General features: G+C 35.0%; 1 protein-coding gene across 2 annotated transcripts in view; it reads right to left on the bottom strand.

Moving 5' to 3' along the window:
- LOC113233158 (probable multidrug resistance-associated protein lethal(2)03659) overlaps positions 1–23351 on the bottom strand; it is a 64029-nt gene that overhangs the window by 11410 nt on the left and 29268 nt on the right. For both annotated transcript variants that reach the window (XM_026468169.1, XM_026468170.1), the window contains 10 exons: positions 21698–21865; positions 20325–20462; positions 16946–17113; positions 11189–11323; positions 9684–9768; positions 8829–8961; positions 6192–6515; positions 4277–4466; positions 2490–2626; positions 757–897 (listed from right to left, as the gene is read on the bottom strand). In XM_026468169.1, coding sequence (XP_026323954.1) covers positions 757–897; positions 2490–2626; positions 4277–4466; positions 6192–6515; positions 8829–8961; positions 9684–9768; positions 11189–11323; positions 16946–17113; positions 20325–20462; positions 21698–21865 — 1619 coding nt within the window. The remainder of the gene's footprint in view (positions 1–756; positions 898–2489; positions 2627–4276; positions 4467–6191; positions 6516–8828; positions 8962–9683; positions 9769–11188; positions 11324–16945; positions 17114–20324; positions 20463–21697; positions 21866–23351) is intronic.

The raw sequence follows: 23351 nt of genomic DNA, 5'->3' as shown, positions 1-23351 counted from the left end.
TAAATAAATACTACTCATTACTAAAATAAACATTCAAATGATATATAATCTATAATTTTATTGTATTAGGAGAGCTTACTTTTTTTAAATGGATTTACATAATGATTAATCACATGCCAATTAAAAGTTTCCACATATGAATGACATACATTATTAGAATGTATATATATATATAATGCCCATCTTTCTTACGTATGCTTGGAGGTGGAAAGGTGAGAACCTGGTGCTCTATAACGGACACCAGACTTACAAACGTACCATACCATAGGTGTACACTTATAAGTTTCTTTTGTGAAATATAATAAAGACATTTTAATTTTCAAGATAATAATATAATACTAATAAGATGTACTAATATACTTTTGTAGGAAAAACAATTTGCACGATTTAACCTTCACCGGGTGCTCAGAATTATTATCTCCCATTTTCATTAATATCTATTCACGCAAAGTAACGCCTGAGTGTATTAATGTTGTTACTTCAACCAACTTCTGGACTACTGTATGGAAGTCATTGATCATAATCAGAAATTGTATAGGACCTAAGGTTCGCCTTTAATGGGTCTTTACATTGGACTATATCATAATCAAATAAATGTTGAGCTCTTTAGCAAACAAGATTTTAAGTAGCAGTAGAGCTTCTTGGGCACTGCAACTGTTATTAGACAGGCGTGTAACTTACCATCAGGCGCACGATCGTGATCGTCCAGTCACTTTATATTATTAAAATAAAAAAATTAAATAAGAACTGTCTTACCAGGCAGCAGTGTGGACATCTTGCTTGTCATCGAATTGCACCTTTAGCAGTTCCTGTGCCCCACAAGCACGCACTGTTGTAAGTCCTGCCATAGTAGCTGACACATGTGAGAATACTGGACTGCGCGTCACTCCTTCTACCCTAAACACGTGATACAATAATGAATAAGTAAAGCTAAATTTTTATTTGATGATGGGTTTAATAAATAATAATATTAACTATTTTTACTTGTTATTGGATGTTTTGATGTACTTGAAAAAATATTTGACGTATACATCTAAATAATGCAGATACTGACAAATATGGCCGTCTACACAAGGAGAAAGATAAGGAGTCAGATAACAAACTGACAAATGCTTTTAAAATAATGAATATGATGGTGACCATCATAAGGTGGCAAACAATCACCATGTAATAGCATGTATGACAAAGTATTTGCCTTGTTGGCCTTTTCAATGAATACAACAAACACCAAACACATTTTAAACGACTGGGAATGATTATAGCGATACCTCCATAGAGCACATTTTTGTAAACAGCCATATTTATTTACTAATATTATTAAAATTCTGTGGAAAAAAAAGAAATAAAATACAAAATTTATGTGATTGCGGAAAAAGGGGATATCCGTGGCATATTGGATCTAGATTCTGTCCCACCTATAGCGTATAATTCCACGCCTATTGCATATGCTTCTACTGCAACTAATCTTGGCTTGCTTTTAGAATGTAAGTTGGTTTGGACTCCTTATATTAATGAAGTTAGTCGAAAAGTCCATTTCTCCTTGCACTCACTTAAGCGCCTTCAAAACGTTTTACCTTTAAAAACCAATATATATCTCTTATTTTGCCCTTCTTAGACTATGCTGATTCCTGCTATTTGGATGAACTTGAACGATTGTAAAACCTAGGCATAAGATTCATCTTTGGGCTTCGTAAATATGACTGAATTTCACATTTCCGCAGTCAACTCAAATTGCTTCCTATACGTTGCCGCAGGAATTTGCATATTGTGTCCATTCTTTATAATATTTTACATGACCCTGTGTCTTCAGGGTACCTGAAAGAGCGTTTCAGATTTCTTAGGTCCCAGGATAAACCCTGTCGCTCTCTTGTTAGGTCCCAATTATCTTTTCGATCATTCAATTCCGGTTTTTATTCTCACTCCTTCACTGTTCATGCGGTCAGGTTTTGGAATGCACTTCCTGTTACTATTCACGAAAGTAAATCGTTAGGTGTTTTTAAAGCGAGAGTTAAAGAGCATTATTTATCTACTATTTCATCCATGTCTTAGGTGTTATATTTTGAAATATGTATTTATTATTTTTTAAATTACATTTTTTTTCTTGTATTGTGCACGTAAGCCCGTTCATTTAGTTACAGTGTCCTGTATTTAGGTCTGCAGTAAGAAATTTCTGTTAGAAATAAGCAGAACCTTTTGTTTGTATTTTTCTTGTATTAATTGTGAGTTTTTTTTTTTTCCTGTACAATAAACTATTAAATAAAAATAAATAAATAAAATTCGAAAAAACAAAAAGAAAAAGAAGTGAAGAAACAAAGAACAAAATAAAAACAGAGCTGGTCAAAAAATTAAGTTGGCGCAGTATCCATTGGAGGTATTGATAATACAGTAATAAAATTGTTCATATTAATGGACGAAAACACCTCTCGTTTGATGTAAAGCATTTAAGTCCTATACTAAACGTTTAAGTAACGGTTTCTCATTACAGGTACCTCTTGATAGCCTGAGCGGTGTTAAGATAGATGTTGGTCCAGAGGTACATGAGAACGGCGCAGACGGCGGTGGTCAGTAGCATGTATGGACTCACTATCGCCACCATCACCAGGATACCCAGCATTACCATTATCACCTACACGAAATAATTGGTTATGAAAAGTAAAAACATACTTCAATTATTATTATAATAAACTACCAATTCATTATTTTAAAAAACCTGGTTATATAACCAAAATTATTGAATGTCAGGATGTTTCACCACAATGACATTCAATTATTTTTTGTGAAAGTACTCCACTAGTTTGTTATAATTATTAATATAAAGATCGAACACTTAGAAAATATTCCTTCATGGAACGAACCAACGAACCTTACGAATTTTTCTATATGCTTGTTGCATCTTTGTTTTGGGTTTTTTAACGATTTTTTTGCCGTATCGCCATCTTTGAGGAATCTATTTATTCACTCAGCCAGGTACCTTATTATAGGTCATAATTATTAATACAGATTATTAATATAAAGACAAATTCCTTTGATCTGACCAGACCTGAACCTACGTCTGTGCCATACCGGGGCGACCGCTCTGTATCAAATTAATTTTTCTATAATAATAACAAACTAGCGGAGACATTTTACAAAAATTAAATGTGTATCATGATAGTAAAACATTCATTACAATAGTAGTTTATGTGACTGTTATATAATTAAAGGCATTAAAATACGAGTGAGGGTTTATCTCTCTCTCTCTCTGTTATGTGTTCAGGAAACGCATGTTACAACTGGCGAAATGGCGGCAAATAAAAACTTTTGTCACACAACCGTAGTTTTTATTTTTAATTCATAGATCTAGAGAACTACTATCGGCCCCAACTATCATATCGTTCGATATCAAGTAACGTGTGAAATTGTTAAAATGGTTTGCTATTGACATTTCATTTTGAACAAAACTTCATCTCGACTGATATTAGAATTGAGGTCCAATCAAATTGTTTTGTTTTTCAGAGATGTTCGCAATCTGAATGTAAAAAAACCATCGAATTCGATGTTATTATGAAGCAATAATAACATTTTCACAGATAAGACATTTGTTCTAACATAACAGTTTACCTTTATGCTGGTCGTAATTTGCGGTTTTTGAACACATAGAGAGTTTATAATGTTATAATATTGTTTATAGTTATATAAACAATATTATACACAAGGCCGCTTCTTATATCCTGGCGTTTGTCTTTTGTTTGATTTTGTTTTTGTTAAATGTTTATAAGCGCAGATTGATGATTAATGTAGCAAATTCAATGACAAAACTAAAAATGGGTAACTTATTTAAATCGACAAAAAACTATATCTAGTTGTTTACATTATAATAATGACTTAACTATTGGGTTTTTTATTATTTTTTATTTTAATCCAGGGAAATAAACAGGTTGATGCAAAACATCGATTAGAACGAAATAATAAATAAGTGTCCACAGTTCAATTTATAGTTACTAATTCCTAAAAATGACTATGGAAATTACAATATATCCAGAGTCGCACACGTCTAATGTTGGGTAATTGTTTAAAATTTTAAATGGTAGATTTTTTCAGAAAAGCTAAAATGTAAGAGAAAATTTTTCAAAATATTTCTACAATGAAATTGACGACATCAAAGACATTCCAAACAATTTTGTGTGTTGCTGTATACCACTTAGAACAGCTTGTCCTTTTAACTTAAACAATGAAAAAAGTAAACCGAAGTTGTCACTGTAGCCTTATAGAATTAGAATAATAAAGAAATTGATACCTGAATACTATCCAAATACATTCTAGGCAGAATTTCATCCACAACACCCATATCCTTCGAGAACCGGTTGAGGATCCGCCCGGAGGGGTTCGTGTCAAAGAACCGCATGGTAGCCGATAGGATGTTACTAAACATCTTGTTATGGAGGTTGATCGAGCTGCGCATGCACACCCAGAGGAAGAGCAGCGATCTGTAGATGACGAGTGAAATTTATATTACCCAAGGAAAATTTATTAATTCATTTCAAGTAATAAATACAGTCAAAGTGGATTATACCCCTCCATCTGAAAACCCGGATTTTTAATTTATTTTTTAAATAACGCACACACTTAACATATCTGTGTCGCGGTTGTCATGGACACACACATAGATAACCACAAATTACACCAACCTCACTAGATAAATAAGTGTAGGCCATACAAATATCTCTCCCGGCCCGGAAATCGAACATGGGACCTCTGCGTGGCAGTCCGGCATGGTAGCCGTTCGGTCACGGAGGCAGTATTGTATTGTATTCTCTAAACAATAATAGAGCTTTCATCACAAAGATCCGAGAGGCACTGCCACTGCCCGTTGCCCCGAAACATAAGTTGACAAGTCCCATGTGCCTGAAATTTCACCAGCACCCTTACCCTTCAAAGCCGGAATGCTCCCATTATTATATTACTATTTGATCAGGGCCTCGTAAAACTTAGGCTGCTACCAGATTGATGGCATATTTACAGTTAATGCGTGCAGTCGTAATCAACTTCATTCACTTAGAAACGGTGACTGCATGAAGTTGATAACGACTTCACGCATTAACTGCATGCAGTCGATCTCGGTTGCATAAAGTCGGTTTCAACTGCATGCAGTTAGTGCGTGAAGTCGTTGTCAACTTCATGCAGTCGACGCCTCGGATAGTGGACCGAAGGTGGACATATCATATCGCCAAAGATCTACTTCTGCTATGTTTCTGAAAACGACAAGTTCAACAGAGCAGAGGGAAAATACTAGGAAAGAAGACTAGCTAACTATAACTAACTAACTAGCAATAACTTTACTACGGTAGTGTATTTAGGAGAAAAGTTTTGTAATTGTAAGTAAAAATATATTTTTGATAAAACCTTTTATTATTAATAAAATTATTCCTTGATGTCAGAGGAAGGTATTTGGAAATGTTAGTATTTTTCGGATCTATATTATCGCGTTTATGGGACCTGTAATGTGCCCGAAATGTTGGTTACTTTGAATAAACAAACATACGCGATTTAGATAAAAAAAATTGTTTCATTTCCTATGTTTAACAATCGCGAAAGCCTATGAACTCAAAAGGTGTTATCCTTTCCACGTTTATTAGTAAAAGTTTAGATAAGCATACTCCGCCTATTCTAATAATGACAAAGTCATTGACCTACCAAGTCAATGGACAGAATAGAGACTAGTAGAGTGCCATTCACCTAAAAAAATAATTAAAGATAAGAAATCTTAACTAATATTTGTTGAGAGTAATTATGCAAATTTCAACCTTCTGTGATTACAGGTACAGTCTAGTATTTTTTGTGAGGTAAGTAATCTCAGAATATATAAAACTCGTTTGATAGATTATTTCATTGTTTATTTACAATGTGTTTTAGTTCAAAGTCTCACCTTCTAATGGCAAAAAGTGAAATAGAAGTCATTTAAAACTGACTCTTAAATCTACTATAAAGTAATATTATAAATGCGAAAATAACTCTTTCTGTCAGGTATGATTTCACGCCTGAACCGCTGCACCAAGTTTGACGAATTTTGGTATAGATATCGCCGAGATACCCAGGAGAAGGATATATTAGGCTAATTGTCCATCCTCTAAGAATTTTTGTCACAAAAATAAATCTTAAAAATCGCGAGCACCAGCCAGTGAAAGATAAAATAAAAAACAATTGGAACTCACCTGGCAGTAGTAAGCACAATACACCCCAATATTCCTAGACCCCATATGTAAATATAATAAGGATGCTCAATTCTATCAGCAGCCGCCCTTTGCAATGCCAATGCCGTATCGAGCACTAAACGAATTACAGTAGGTTTCAGGGTGCTTGTTTCGTTTCCTGCGTCAGTGACGTCACTAGTATAATTATCTGTTATTGTAGCAAAAGTAGACGAGATGTCGCTTGTGTCATTTAGTTCGGTAGAGTTGAGTAGAGGGATGATATCCGTTGCATTTAGTGTGTTATTTGCATAAGGATTGCTGTACGCTGCTTCTACTACGTTCATCCTGAAAAAAAAAAATTATGATACCAAGTGACAGGACGAAGTAGTCGTGCGCCTGGTTGTAAGCGAAACGCCTGTCCATAACGCACACACACACTCACTCAACATAGCCCCGTACTAGGGAAACCCTGTGACGCGGGTGCCATGGACACACACATAGACAACGACAAATTATACCCAAACTCACGACAGAAATACACGTAGGCCATACAAGTATTTCTCATGGCCCACGAATCGAACCTGAAACCTCTGCTTGGCAGTCCGGCATGGTAACCGTTCGGCCATAGACGCAGTAGAGAGGCCATTGCCTCAGATCTTTGTGATTTATGGCAGATGCAATGCTGCCATAAATCACAAAGATCTGAGGCAATGCTACAGCCCACGTCACTCTGAGACATAAGCTGGCAAGTTTCATGTGCCTGTAATTTTACCAGCAAGTATCCTTATCTACAAAACCGGAACGCAGTAATTCACGCATCACACTATTACATAATGGCAAAAATAGGCAAGGAACTCTTGCACATGGAGCTTTACTGGTACTATGCAAAATAGAGTGCATTTTCATTAACTGCCTTCGTGGCCGAACGGTTACCATTACGTTACCTGGCACGCAGAGGTCTTCTCTCGTGAGTTTGGATGTACTTTGTGGTTGTCACATAGACAGTGTGTCCAGCCACCAGTGACACAGGGTTTCCCTAGTGCTGGGCTATGTTGAGTGTGTGCGTTATTTATTTATTTTTTTATATATTAACACGGAGATAAAATCGATTTTATCAGGTACTCTCAGAACAAAACTTTGTTGACTAAGAGTCGACAAAGATGTTTACTTCACATAACAAAGCTTTTATTGTCATTTAACTACAAAACTATATCCTATAACAAAGTTATAAATTGTCATGGAACAACACAATGATTTCTTTGTAGTTCCAAAACTTTGTTATGGAAACTAAGCACATTTGTCGGCTCTATCTATTATACCATTTGTCGATGCACTGGCTGTGAGTGATCCCAATACATGAGCCACATGTGTGTTGGGATAAAAAGTGCAAATATCCATTTAATAGCGATTACACTCGGCGATTATTAGCAGCGCGTATGCAGCGAGTCAGTAGCGACGCAGTCGTTAACTATGTACCTTTACACACGCGCGCGCGCGATTTAAGCAGCGATATAATCGCGATCAAACTTTTTTAAAGAAATTATTTATTTTATTTATTTATTTATTCCACTTTTAAATTTACAATTAACAAAACAAAAGAATATACATAAACCTATGATAAACCTGTACAGATTTTTCGCACTTAATGATTCAACATAACCGACTGAATCGTTGCAGTCGCGCGTATACATCGGTGCAGTTGCGCATTTGTAACGATGCTATCGCGCGTTTGCATCGATGTAATTTCCAATATGTGAATCTCGCGAAAACCTAAGAAATCGAAATATGGTAAATACAACAATACAAGGAGTTAATTATTTTCCTAGGGTCATGATTATTTAAAAAAATAAAGTTCTTAGTACTTATGTAGGAATTTTTTTAAAGTCGTGTCACCTTGAAATTATATGCCCTTTTAACATGAGACAAGTAATCAATAACCCTCGATCGTGTCGACTTATCTATAACGACCAGTAATAGGAATTGAAGGAGTTAACTCAGCTAAAATAAAGAATAACGTGCACATTCCCTACTACAATTCCCGGCACTTTTCGCAACTATCAGTTCCGATTTTATTATATATATATATTTCGTATTTGGTTATGCGTATTATTTATTGAAATTTGAGTAGTTTGGCGACAAATTATTATTTCCCATCAAGTATTTGCTACAAACGTGTGCTTATTGCCTCAAAAAATAACAATTGTAGTTGTGTTTCTACTGATATTTACGCATTTAGATACTTTAACTATTTAAAATAAACAAGATAGTTTGGAATGTTTAAAATATAAACAGTAAAAAAAGACATTTTATACGCACTAATGACGAAATGGGTATGTTCATAACAAGAAAATGTTCATATTTTAGCTAGATTAACTCCCGATCACTGATAATGGACACAGATAATGAAAACGTAATTATAGTGTCGTATTTATAAATTGTAATTAAAAAAGACGATTCGAAAATTAAAAAAAATATATTATACGGATCTTATTGCGAATAATGTGATTATTTTTATTTATACTTAATATTTAGTTCTCCATTTATAAACGTGAACATGGGTATATTTATTGGTTTTATTCAGTAATAATTTTTCGAATTTTCAAATCGTGTTTTCTCAATACAAAAAAATAACTCAAGAGTAGACAAGCATTGACTTACCAGTGTGAAAGCCAGAGATCGCTAAAAGAAGTGACAACCTGCGCTAATATAATGCCGATTATGGTCCACAAGAGTAAGCACCAGCCGCCGCCATAACGGAAGTATGCTAAGTAAACTGACCCTGATACACGTCCTGTGTAACAATAAAACAAACGTAATTAATTTTCAAATAAATCTGACGCTAAATAAATTATTTTGCCTAAATCAGCGAAAAATTTTACTACTAACTACTGCAAATTTTCAAAAATTATATTCTGAAAGCCATTACAGTTCATCCAATTCATAGATTTCGCATAGATGGCGCTACGGCTAAAAAGTTGATGAAAACCAAACAAAGATCCGACAACAAGCACATAGAAAAATTCGTGAAGTCCGCTGGTTCGTTCCGTGGTTTAGTTGGCATAGCGTCTGGCACAGTTTACTAGAACACGGCGGTTCGAATCCGGCCGGATCTTTTTCTAAATGTTCGATCTTTGTATTAATCATTATAACAAACTAGTGAAGTAATTTCACAAAAAAATAATTGAATATCAATTCAATAAAATTTATTTAGCCATTACAATTATTTCATAAAATAAACATTTTTTTTCCTATTTGGCAATGACAATATTTTCTTGTGTTATAAAACGCCAGTTCGGTATGAAAATCACAAACATATATTCTTTGTTAGAAATAAAGAAACGACAGGATCACCACGAACATTTTATAAAGTGTTTTTCGGTCCTAATTATTTAGAATTAGACAAATTTTTCCAACTAAGTATCTACAATTTAAGTAAAAAAAGCTACATTTTTGTAAAAACCGCCATAATTACAGCGACCGAAAGCAACTTTGTTAGCTTGTATTCATACGTACCTTTTTCCATAAGTTCTTCAGATTCTGTCGGTTCCTCATTTTCTTCATTTGCATTATCTTGTAGCGTAACGGCACTTGTGTGAGACTGTAAATTATTTTAATCAGTACAAACTTTTGTTTACTTTAATAATATGACCTGTTTATCACCATTATAAATTAATGAAATATGTATATTAAACTAATATGTTTATTACAAGTTTTTTTATGGATTGCTATATTCATGGTGCAATGATAAGTGTTCGAGTCAATACATATTTTATGGCGTTAAATCAATAGCACAATAGACTTTCTGTTGAATTTTCGGTATCTGCTTCTTTTTCGAGGCTATCCACTCGTCCCCACCATAACTTAATTAAAAAGTAGAGTAACTCCCGCCTGTTTGCTGCGTAAATGTTTAAACTCTAACTGTGCGACATGGATGACCTACACGGATGTCTGCAACGGTGTGGGTGCGGAGTGCTATATAATTCGTAGGGTTGTTACAATATTATTTTAGTTGTACCTATAACTTATAAACATAATTGAAAAAAATCAAGATGCTCATCACATTATTCTCGTGCTATATTGAAATAACTTTTGTTAAATACACTACCTACTTACGTATTAATATTTTTATACCAGTATCGCGGATTGGTATCTCAATTATGAGTATGGATTATAGATAGAAACGAAAGCTAAACAATTCTGTATCAGAAGCGTTGTTGTTCAAACAGCCACAAACATAATAATAAACATGTCTAACATTTGATGTCATTTTATAAACGCCGAGCGGACGCTTCAATTCTATAAATTAATGAAAGGCGCGTGAGACGACTCGCGCTATGCGACGCGAGTGCACTGAGAGATTATGTGAATGTGTGCATCCTGTTATCGAGTATACAATCAGAAATAGAGACGAAATAAGGGCCATACATCCCTGGCACCTCATCAGGCAAATGGGCCTTATATCACTTTTAAATATCAACTGCTGTGCTGAAATCACAAATTAGAAAGCTGAAATTGTACAGTGCCAACAACTAACCTGTGTGTACGTCTCCGTATATTCCAAAAATATTCTGTATTTATTGTAATAAAGATAATATCTCTAACAATGGGGGCTGTTCCATTCGGTGGTGTGGGAAAAACAGCAAAACATCTAATTACAAAATAAACGGACGGACGAACGGAAACATTTCGTCGGTAATAAACATGTAATTTTTCAATTTTCGTTCATTATAGCAAGGTTCTAGTTAAACTGGTTGATTTGAATTCAGCCTGGCCAATCGGAGCGCAGTTGTCACCGTAATGGTTTGGCAGAATAGTTTTCAAATAAATTAAATGACATGTCGTCTCTATTCGTTATGGTTATATACTCGATGCGCGTGTACACATAGAAGCCGCGTTGCTATGTTTTTAAGGACTTATCATACATATCTCATTATAGTGTGTCGCCACTGACTCGTATATATTTCACCGCAGGTGACTGTACTCATAGTACAGTGTTAGTGTAATGGTATGGCACTCACCTGAATAGACAGAGTGCGTTGTCGTGTTAGCTGCCTAACGCTTTCGTCTATGCCCGGTTCTTCTTCTTCAAGCAGCTCGGCGAATAGTGGGAAATGGGACACTTCATCGAAAAGACCTTGACCTTCTATTTCACCCTATAAAAATATATTTAATTAATAAGAGCGGTGGTAGTGGGAACGGTTCCTTTTCAATTGAGAGTCGACGGTTCGAACCCTGCGTTGGCACGGACTTAAATTCCTATGTTAAATAAATTTATTGAATGTTTAGTAATAATATACGTATTATATATGCAATACTGCAATACTTCTAGCTACAGATAAGGAAAAACGTCATATTGCATGTCGAAGGTTCACAATCCTTGGAGGATGTGTGAAGTCTCCAACCCCCATTGATCTTACCGGCAATAAACGCAACAATAGCGGGTTTTACATAGATACTCAATCGCACGTGATACAGCAATCGTGCGCGATTGAGCGCACGTTGGAAGGAAAAGACCGCGCGATTGCGGTCATCAGTCGCACGCACAATTGATTACCTTTTACACTGACGCTCTTCCGTTGTAATAAAATCGAACATCAGCAATCGCGCGCGAAAGAACGTTAGCTTAATAAACTTCAAACAGAAAATCGCCAATCGCGCGCGTATGCGCGTACGGGGTTTCCCGGGGTGTGTAATGGAAGATATAACAACAAATAATCTATTTTCACTTGGTATAATAACATTTGATATAATTTCTAAGGATGTAATCACTCACTGTATTTAAACAACAAAAGGCATAATTACAATGTGTATAATGAGCCTTCAGTATAACAAACATTAGATACAACGATTAAGTGGCATAATGAACAAATGGTGTAAGTACTACCAGTATAATGTATTAAATAACACAACGCAATACTTCGTTATGTTCGTTTTACGAATCGTTATATAATAATAATAATAATACTAATTTAACCTAAACCCACAGGAGGAGGTCGAACCAACTAGCAAATGCAAACAAATTCGATTCTGGCAGCTTTGTCATATATACTAATCTAACCTAAACCCACAGGAGGAGATCGAACCAACTAGCAAGTGCAAACAAATTCGATTCGGCAGCTTTGTCATATATTAACCTAACCCAAACCCACAGGAGGAGGTCGAACCAACTAGCAAATGCAAACAAATTCGGTTCTGGCAGCTTTGTCATATACTAACCTAACCTAAACCCACAGGAGGAAGACGAACCAACTAGGAAGTGTAAACAAATTCGATTCATTCACCGTTGCACCTAAACAACACTGGAATTATATTAATTTTTTTTTCACACATACAAATTCAACATTATACTCAGTGAATGTTATATCTGAAGTGTTTATATAAAATGAACATTATGCCATCGGTATATTAGAGTGAAAGTTGTTATATCAATCGTCTATTATACCTTTATATCATGCAAGAATATCTCAAATGTCTGTTGAGCTTCTATGTTGTTAATTATATCTGTTGAGCGTTATATCCACTAAAAATATGTCATTTGTTGTTGTATATTACGAATCGCACCCGGGTTTCCCGTGCCCAATCTTGTACGCTCCTGATCACGCGCGATTGAGTGAGTGTGTAAAGGGGGTTATTATCTACTTTGCTTTTGTAATAATTTAAAATCTATAACTCACATCTATAATCTATCACATTTCGTACCAACCAAATGACATACAGGATTTAGGAAGGAAAACTTACAATATTAATAACCGTGCATATACATAGGTCCTTAAGGGGTACTTATTAGTAAATAATCAAAGAGGTCTATGAAATGATAATGCCGAAGCACTACTCTACTGCAGAAAAACACGGTAATTCATTTTCCTCAATTGAAATGTAAAATTTCATGACGATTTTTTTAATTTACGATACTATATCACCTCTAGGGAATTAATACAATAGTAGTGGATCCTTTTCAATCGGCATTTAAAAAAAAATACAAGTTTCCCATTTTGTCGGTTCGATTCCAATTATTAGGCAAAGAACTTTTTAAAGTCTTTGAATGCAGTAATAATTACTTTAAAAAAATGAAATAATATCTCCATGAAACAAAATATCATATCTACAATATTTATGTGGTGAATTGGAAATCCTCTAAGATTGGGACACCTCTATGGGTTGTTCTATATTCTCTATGTTAAGTTAACCTAATGTCATCCTGTGTCCTGTCATCCATTCCCGAGTCGTGTCGTGTCTTATAATTTAAGTATTATGTAATAAGAAATAACACTATTTCTCCGGATTTAAATCGCGTATATTTGTTTTTTCAACCGTCAACCGTGTCCATGGGACCAGTGAAGGGCCCGAAACGACGGTTTGTTTGAAAAAACAAATATACGCGATTTAAATCCGGAAAAATAGTTTCACTTCCTATGTGTAACAATCGCTAAAACCTAATAACTCGATATTATGTAATAAGTTGTGTTCTGCCCGAATAAACAGTCTTTCTTTATAAAAGTGAACTAGTATACAGGGTGTAAATTTGAGACGGGGCAGCAAGGCCAGCTACCTTAATCGTTGTAGTTACAGGAAAACGGTCCTAGAAGACTATCTATGAATTTTGAAGATATTTTGATTGGCATTCACAAATTTTGAAAAAATGGTACAGTCAGCAAGGTAAAAGGCAATTTTTCAAAACCTTTTTTTATGCCATTCGATCCGGTCTCTGGTAATGATCAATAGTCTCTACGGGACCAACTGTGGTAAGAGTACTCAAAATGGCAGAAATCGCAAAAAATCTTTTACCACACACTTTAAATGAATGTTTTTTGTTAAAAACGTAACTGGCCACTACTCTACAAATAAGACTTAAGTAAAACCAAATTATAATCATATCACTATTTTTTTTAATTTGGAACAGCTATGTTTTGTTTTGTTAATAAAGAATTGTCACTTTTAAGACGATTTTTAATCAAAATGTTCTCAAGTGTGGAAACAAATTAATTGGAACACATGGTCCTATCAAATGGCCACCGCGCAGTCCTGATCTGACGCCCCTTAATTTTTTAAATTTATAAAAATTAAATTTATAAAAATATACAACGGTCTTCAATAATTGAAAAACGCACTTGCAGCAATTTTCAATAGAATCCATCTGAGTAGAATTTCAGCCGCTACTTGCTCTTTGCGGAAGAAAGCGAATCGATGCATCCGCCAAGACAGCAATCAATTCGGGCACTTACTATCATTGCCTTTTATGTTATTTTGCTTTTCGTTATTGTTTTTATTTTGAAATACATAATACGTTGTCAATTTGTTAGTTTCCTTACTAAATAGGTCCCTACAAAATGTATGGTAAAAAGTTTTTTGCGGTTTCTGACATTTAGAGTACTCTTACCTCAGTTGGTGTCATAGAGACTATTGATCCTTATCAGAGACCAAATCGAATGGCATAAAAAAAAGTTTTGTAAAAATTGCCTTTTATCTTGCTGACTGTACCATTTTTTCAAAATCTGTGAATGCCAATCAAAATATCTTTAAAATTCATAGTCAGTCTTCTAGGACCGTTTTCCTGTAACTGCAACGATTAATGTAGCTGGCCTTGCTGCCCCGTCTCAAATTTACATCATGTATATTTAATTCCGCTGCCACCTCCCTCCCCCATCGTCCACCAAAAGCACAACAATTAGAGTTTCCCTAACTAACAAAGGGACACGGAGCTTTTTTATTTGTTTTGTCAGTTTCCCTAAAATTAATTATTGTTGTAGTGAATATGTCCAAACGAGTGCTTTCTCGCTTACACAGCCAAGTCCACGTCATAGCTGATAGAGACTGCAACAATGTTATCAAATATTTAACGCAATAGCGTGGTCGCGTTAAACTTCAATAGCTATAGAGCTCCTTATTTCCGCTGCCAAGCTGTGATGTGACATTACTGCGTTTCGGTTTTGAAGGGTAAAGGGTAAAGGTAAAACTATAGACACATGGAACTTGTCAACTTACGTCTCAGGGTGACGGGCGCAGTGGCAATACCCATCAAGATCCCGATTCAGAACTTATCGATATCTTAACCGAATCGTTGAACATTGTTCTCGAATCGAAGGGCACTTTTTGAGCTATTCAGAACATTCGAGTTAAACCGTTCGATTCGAATTCGGATACGATATCGTTATCCAACCACGTTTATAGAGTTAGTCGGCGAATATAGATTATAAGAAAAAATAAAATCCTTTTATATACATTTTTAAGACTTTAAAGGCCTAAAACATAGGATTCTCTTAAAGCTCTAAGTCTCGCTTTAAAAATATACTACAAATATAATACATTCTAGCTTTGTAAACAATAGGATTTCGGTAACTTTCATTCGATAACAGCGTTCTGAATAACGTTTGTAGCCTTTGCCGGTCGAGAAGTACGAGTAATCGTACGGGTGTGACGTCATTTCGGTTCGGTTTCAAATACGACAGTTTGACGTTCGATTTTGTTATTGTGAATAAAAATTAAAAGAAATCGTACGATATCTATTCGAATCGGTCGACAACAGAGTTATCGTAAGGTTCTGAATCGACTTGCAGATCTTTGCAATTTAAAGCACTGAGTGGCACTGCAACTACTATGGGCAGGCATGTCGCTTACCACCAGGCGCTCGACTCGTTCGTCCCGTCACTTGCTATCATAAAACAAAACTATCCTCTTAAAAGTTTGATACCTGACACAGCTGAGTGTACAAAGACTTTAGTTTCCGTAGCATTAAAACTTGTTGAAATATTTGTCTTAAGTCATTATTGCAACACCAACATAGAAACAATTTGTTTAACATACCTACGTCCTGTATATTTGAATGTGAAATGATTCCACGAAAGTTATAAAAGTATTTATCTCCACACATATCATAAACCCTCTATGACTGCGATGTGTTAAAAAACCCCAAATTACGACCAGCACAAAGATAAACTGTTTTATTAGAACAAATTTCTTATCTGTGAAAATGTTATTATTGCTTTCTATTATCATCAAATTCGATTTTATTATTACATTCAAATTTCGAATACGATAGTTGGGGCCGACGTGTGGCCGACTCTAGTTTGTCTATGAATTAAAAAAGCTACGGTTGCGTGACATGCGTGAGAAATAGTTTTTAGTTTTATCGAGTTCTTTGGTTTTCGCTATTGTTAAACATAGGAAATGAAACTATTTTTCCAGATTTAAATCGCGTATACTTGTTTTTCAAACAAACCGACGTTTCGGGTCCTTTACAGGTCCCATGGTCACGGTTGACTCTCAGTCACGTCGGTTTGTTTGAAAAAACAAATATAAGCGATTTAAATCCGAAAAAATAGTCTCATTTCCTAGTTGTTACTTTTATTTTACCAATAATTACTGCTAATAGCTCTGAGCAATGCCGCAATGCCGGTCGTAACATGCGGTTTCTGAACTCATCATAGAGAGCTTATAATATATGTATAGATAAAGCAGGGCATGTAACTGTACATAATTAGGCATTAAAACATTCGTGTGATGTTTTTATGATTTTTTTGTAAATCCATACTCGTATTTTAACGCCTTTCATTATGTAACAGTCACATAAGCTACTATATTGTGATTAGACAAAGCAATTAAGATCTGTAAGCTTTGTTTACAGTAGGTACTACTACCTACTATTTAAGTACTTAAGGCATAAAGGAAATAATATACTATGCTAAATAATGTACTAATATAGTAGTAGTAGTGTATAACATGCTTAAATTTAGAAAAAAAAATTAAAAATATGTAAACAATCATGACAGAGTACTCACATTCCGCAGTATTACAACTTTGTCGGCACTTTTCAAGTGGTGAAGTTGGTGTGTGACAAGGATCCTAGTGGAGTGTTTTAAAAGACCCAGAAGACATTCAGAGACCAGGTGTTTGCCAACGTGTGTGTCCACTGCAGACAAAGGATCGTCCAAGAGATAGATGTCCGCCTAAATAGGAATAAAATATCATTGTGAAATGCACACAGAATACATGTTACATGTTTTGTATAAATATCGTCCCATTTCCAATATAATTTAATATAATTTCCATAATACAATATTTTTTATGTTGTCAAGTGTATTGTGGTAAGCATGTTTACGGAAGGCGATTACAAATATTCGTTAATCCGGTAAAATATAATAAGTAAATAATCATAGTAATTTATAGAACGAAAATAGGAGAATTAATATAATTATAACTTTTTTTATATAAAAAAACGAACTCAAGGTTTGTGGAATTATATTTTTTTGCCAAATTTCATTGAAAACGATTAAAGGAAAATGGGTGAAATCTAATAAACCGAATTAATTCCCTAATTTGCCACCCTTAGAGGTACCCCTTTTTCAACAAACAAATAATCGTCGAAATCGGTTTGCAAATGTCGAAGTAGACAGTCCAATTGAAAACCTCCTCTTTTTTGAAGGCGGTTAAAAATTTTTTACAAAATTCCATTTTTTTTGTCAATATAACTTCTGAAATTTAGCTGCAAGTAATTTTATTGATTTGTGGTATAATAGTTGAGAACCAGTATTAAATATCCAACAGAGTATTAAATATCCTAAGCTTAAAAATTTTTTTATTCATCAAAAACTATTTATGTTTACACACGATACCCTAAAAACGATTTAACTCTTGAAAATTTTCGTAGTATGATTGTCTACGACTTTAAGTGTAATTTAACAGCTCAGCGGAGCTTCACTCGGCTTCAAACTGCTTTTGGCAATGAAGCACCATGCAAGACGACTATTTATAGCTGGTTTGCAAAATTCAAACCTGGTCGTGTGAATTTTAGTGACGAATTTCATGATGGTCGCCCGTCCATTGCTGTGAACAACAAAAACATCGATGCTGAGCGCCGTATGATCAAAACAGACAGGCATGTGACATACCATGAGATTCGGGCATCTTTAGGCATAGGCATGAGACAAATACAATCAATACTACACAAACAATTGGGTGTGAAAAAGCTGTGCCCTCGGTGGATCCCACACAATTTGACTGAGGCTCAAAAAACGGATCGCATCACTTGGTGCAATGCCATGCTTACCAGATTCAACGAACGGGCGTCAAATTTGGTGTGGGACATAGTAACAGGTGACGAAACATGGATTTATAGTTACGATCCCAAAACAAAGCAGCAATTGAGCGTATGGGTCTTTCGAGATGAGCCGAAACCAACCAAAGTGGCGCGCGTGCAAAGTGCCTCTAAGCGGATGATTGCTTCTTTTTTTAATAAAACTAGACACGTGGCTACTGTTGCTTTGGAGAATCGTTGTACCGTTAATAGTGATTGGTATACGACCATATGTTTGCCGGAAGTTATTGTCAAACTCCGTAAAAATAACCTTAAACGCCGTACCATCTTGCACCACGATAATGCCAGTTCTCACACGGCCAGACAGACAAATGAATTTTTGAAGGTGAGCAACGTTGACCTTATGAGCCACCCCGCGTATAGTCCCGACCTGGCACCTTGTGCCTTTTATTTATTTCCAAAAATTTACCAAAAAAAGAACCAGTTTCGCTTCAACGATTTTCATCACCTGAAGAGGCTGTCGAAGAGTATGAAAAATACGTTTTAGAGCGTTTTAGAGATTTTCTCGGACGAGTGGCAACTTCGTTCATTCGTATGAAAAATTGCATTAACGTTAATGGAGAATATTTTGAGAAACAATAAATTCATTTCTGACCATTTATACTATTTTCTTCTTATTCATTCCGGAAACTTATAGTGCGCCTCACGTTTGTCCTTGTTGAAAATTTTAATTTGTAAAACCGCGGTAATTTTTTCTTCGATGACAAGAACGTTTTTGTATTCTAACCCTTTCAAAAATAAAAATGGAAGAGGGCTCGAATTATGTGCCCGGTAGCGCAGATTATCTACAAGAAAAATTTAGTTTCCGTAAAGCTCTGGTAAATAGTTTCCGTAAAGCTCTTGTAAATTATAGTTATGTGGTTCCCGTTCTCCACTATTATACCGCAAAGCTAAAACATATATATTTATAATATAATGCATGTTTATTTGTTGTACACACACTCGCTAAAGTTTCGAATCATTTAAAAAAAAAACAGATGGGCCAGTTTTTTCAACAAATGTGCCTACAGCCATCCTACGGCTGATAAAGTGGCTCTCCACTACGTGACTTCTTTTGTTTTAGTGGCACAGCAATGCGTGCCGAGTATATCTTGCTAGAGAAAACAAAAAAACTCTTGCACTAAAAATACTTTATCTACACACATATCATAAACACTCTATGATGTGTTCAAAAACCGCAAATTACGACCAACTTATAGATAAACTGTTTTGTTGGAACAAATTTCTTATCTGTTAAAATGTTATTATTGTTTCATAATAACATCGAATTCGATTTTATGATATTCAAATTTCGAACATCTCAGAAAAGCAAAACAATTTCATTCGACCTCAATTCTAATGTCAGTCGAGATTAAGTTTTATTCGAAATAAGATGTCAATTACAAATAATTTTGTAAATTTCACACGTTACTTAATATCGAACGATAAGATAGTTGGGGCCGACTCTAGTTTGTCTATGTATTAAATAAAAACTATGGTTGCGTGAGATGCGCGAGAAAAGTTTTTATATTTTATATTCGCCAGTCGTAACGTGCGGTTCCTGAACATATAAGAGAGCTTATAACATGTGTATAGATAAAGCAGTGTTTGTAACTATAGATTAACTATAGATTTTGTAAGTATACATATATATCGTGGCGTATAAAGGCTTACATTACAAAAATCCGTCATAATATTATAGTACATTGCGTCACAAGGGCGGTAAGTAGGCAATTACGAACATTCAAAGATTCGAGGCTCATTTGTTTTTTCCGCCCGTATGGCAACTATATTTTTCATCCCACTTGCAAGGAAGTAAATAACAAGAAAAATTAGACTTAATAATGTTATAATTTATTTTTATAAGCATAAAAACGAATTGTTAAGTATCTCAGAAACAAATGTTATATAAAGAATAACTATGTTTTTGAGCATTGAAACTTTTTGCTTTGGCTTTACATACGAATAAAATATAAAATCAACCATCTTACATACGTAAACAAGGCGTAAAAATCTTTAAACTTTATCTACATACATCATGGTATTTATGAATATATTATTTATATAAATTATAAATGATTTACTTGTCTATAGCAAGCACGAGCGAGCCCAATACGCGCGCGCTGTCCCCCGCTGAGGCTGATGCCACGCTCCCCCACAAGAGTTGAATCCCCAGCTGGCAATTGCTCGAAGTCTCGCAGTAGGGCACATGCTGTCACCACCTGACGTCACAAAATTAATGTTGTAGTGCTTAGTCTCGAGGATTTTTTGCCATTTTCGACGCTTACTCTTAATTGAGGGTATACAGCGCAAAAGTGGTCTAACTCACATTTAATTCTTTCTCTACAATATTACTTTAAATGATACTAAAGTACGTAATTATTTTATAACTGAATGCTATTTTCATGTATAAAAAAAAATTAAATATTTTTATCATGTTTCATCACTTTTGCGCTGATAGCCGGTCATCTGTATCTAAAATTATAATAAACGCCCTTAGATCCTTACATGCCCACAATAAAAGTTAAAAAAACTTTCGTTAATAATTTTTTATTTATTTTATAATTCGAGTCCATCAAGAACATAATTAAAATATCACGTTTTGACTGCCTACATTCTAAGACTATAACTATGAAAACCGATTTTTTAAATAGTCTTGAACATTGACTTTTATCTTGAAACTCGATTTAACCGGGATTTTCGAGATAGCATAGAGTCTCGATTTTTTAGCGGGATGCGGAAATGCAGCGAAAATTAATAAATGAATGAATACTAGGAATGAATGAAAACCCTAATGTATGCAAAATCGTAAGATTCTAGATTCAAAAAGTTCAATTTAGAATCATAATGAGAGATTAACATGTACTTCCGCACAATTAGAAACATAAACATACAATATTGTTTATTCTTTAGATAAAGCTATATTCGCTTATCAAAATGTAGATATTATCTTATGTCTGGAGTCATAAGAGCATTGATTCGTGTTGATGAGGTGAAAGCTGTGTGTCAGAAGTGTTAGATTATAATCTTTTTTTTATACAAATCAACGTCTACCCCGGTGGGAACAAGGGCGTGGAATATAGGATGTATGTATTTCTGGAGATGTTGAGTTTTAGCTGCAGTAGAACTCCTTGTGAAAAAGTTCATCCAGAGAAATACTGTCAACTTACCTATTTCTACCAAAAAAACAATAATGTGACCATTACCGTGTTTCGGTTCGGTGCTACTAAAAACTATATGGTGTAATAAGTGTACACAGCTTGCAAAATCTATGCTCATATCAAATCTGATACCATTGGAAAAAGAGCACTTGCGACATAGGGATTGAGGCGAGTTTTGCAAATAGATAACGAGAAGATTTTACGATTATGTTATATTTAGCAAAGTAGTAACATATACATTTTTATACTATCAAAATAAAAACATATATTTAAAACGCGTTCCTATAGATACTTACTTTTTTATACCTAATGCGGTCATAAGGTAGACCGAACAGAATGTTCTGTCTTACAGTGGCAACGAATAACCATGGTTCTTGACTGGCATAGGCGATACGAGCCCCGTCCAGAGAGACTGAGCCTTGAGTCGCCGGCAGCTCGCCGAGGATAAGTTGAAGTAGAGAGGTCTGAAAAAGAGGAGAAATACTTCAAAAACAAAAAAAACACATTATAAACTTCAAAATGATACAGATACATATGTGCACAACTAGGAAAATATATGTAGTTATAAGGTCTACCCAATGATCTTATGTACGTATCATTGGGTGTATCTGAATGTAAGTAAATAAAGAAATATGAGACGATTTTCACCTGGGAATATTAACTTGTTACCATTGACTTACAAATACTTGTTACCTACATTCAAAGTAATATTATAAATGCGAAAGTAACACTTCTGTTACGTTTTCACGACTAAATCGCTCGACCAATATTGATGAATTTTGGTATAGGTATAGATAGGACCTAGAAGAAGTGCATTGGCTACTTTTGTCACAAAAATAAATAATAAAGTGGTGAAATAGGAAATGAAAGTGTGTATGAAGAACCAATAAAACTATGAAATTAATATAGTACAGTTGGCTGCTCGAAGAACTTATTCTACGCAGACGAAGTCCCGGGCACCAGGTGGTGTACTATAAATACTTGATACAAAATATTTATAACTCACGCTATTTTCGAAATTTGAACTTTATTCGGAGTTAGCCCTTTATTCCCTAAATTAAGTCCACTTGGTTATGATCACCCACCGAAGAGCTAACAAACCCAGAAGATGTAGCTTAATGCCTACCGGTTTCGGTTATCGGAAAGTGCGCGGGGGGAAATCTTTATGGATACCCCTGAGCCCAGGGAGACTCAGGGGTTATGTGGGGACTCTCCCTCCAGGCTGGAGGGCCTACCCCACCAAAACCCCCCCGGGTTTCCCTCTCGCCGGTTGAGTCGGCGCCGTGGGATCAGTGAACATTCACCACGACGCCGCCCGGGTTACCGGATTCATCCCCTAGTTTGCCACCCTTAGAGGTAGAAAATTTTCTTCAAATTTAAATGGAACTACGATTAAAATCGGTTCACAAAAATTATCTCGTAACATACATAAAAAAAATACAGTCGAATAGAGAACCTTCTCTTTACTTTGAAGTCGGTTAAAATATTCACCAAGATTTGGCTGTATGATTTTAAAAACCTTTGCCTTGTCCTTAACGGAAAGAACCTAAAAATCAACATTTCTATGAATTGTGTCAATTGGCTGCACGCAGTAAATGGCCGCCATTACGGAATATCAAGCAAGCAACATTGTTCATATTGTTTACACTAAATAAGACATCACCCACAATGTCATTGATTAAATTGTAAAATCGCGTGGGCATGAAATTTTAAGACTTACTCTATGTATAGAGCTGATAGTAGAGAGACTAACAGAAGAAGCGTCTTCCCAGATTGGGGTAGAAGACTGGTGTAAGTTGTTATGCTATGTAAATAGCAATATAAAATAAATTTATTGTGCAAAACAAGTTAATTAAAGATCTACATAAACGAAAGATTTATTATAAATACTGACAGATCATCTAATTCATGTGAAAAACACGAGGTGGAAGTGAAATAGCTGGAATTTTC

This window comes from Hyposmocoma kahamanoa, unplaced genomic scaffold (genome assembly GCF_003589595.1).
Source record: "Hyposmocoma kahamanoa isolate Upper Pololo Valley unplaced genomic scaffold, ASM358959v1 78, whole genome shotgun sequence".
In the NCBI taxonomy this organism is placed as follows: Eukaryota; Metazoa; Arthropoda; class Insecta; order Lepidoptera; family Cosmopterigidae; genus Hyposmocoma; species Hyposmocoma kahamanoa.
This window is presented reverse-complemented; position numbering and strand designations above follow the sequence as displayed.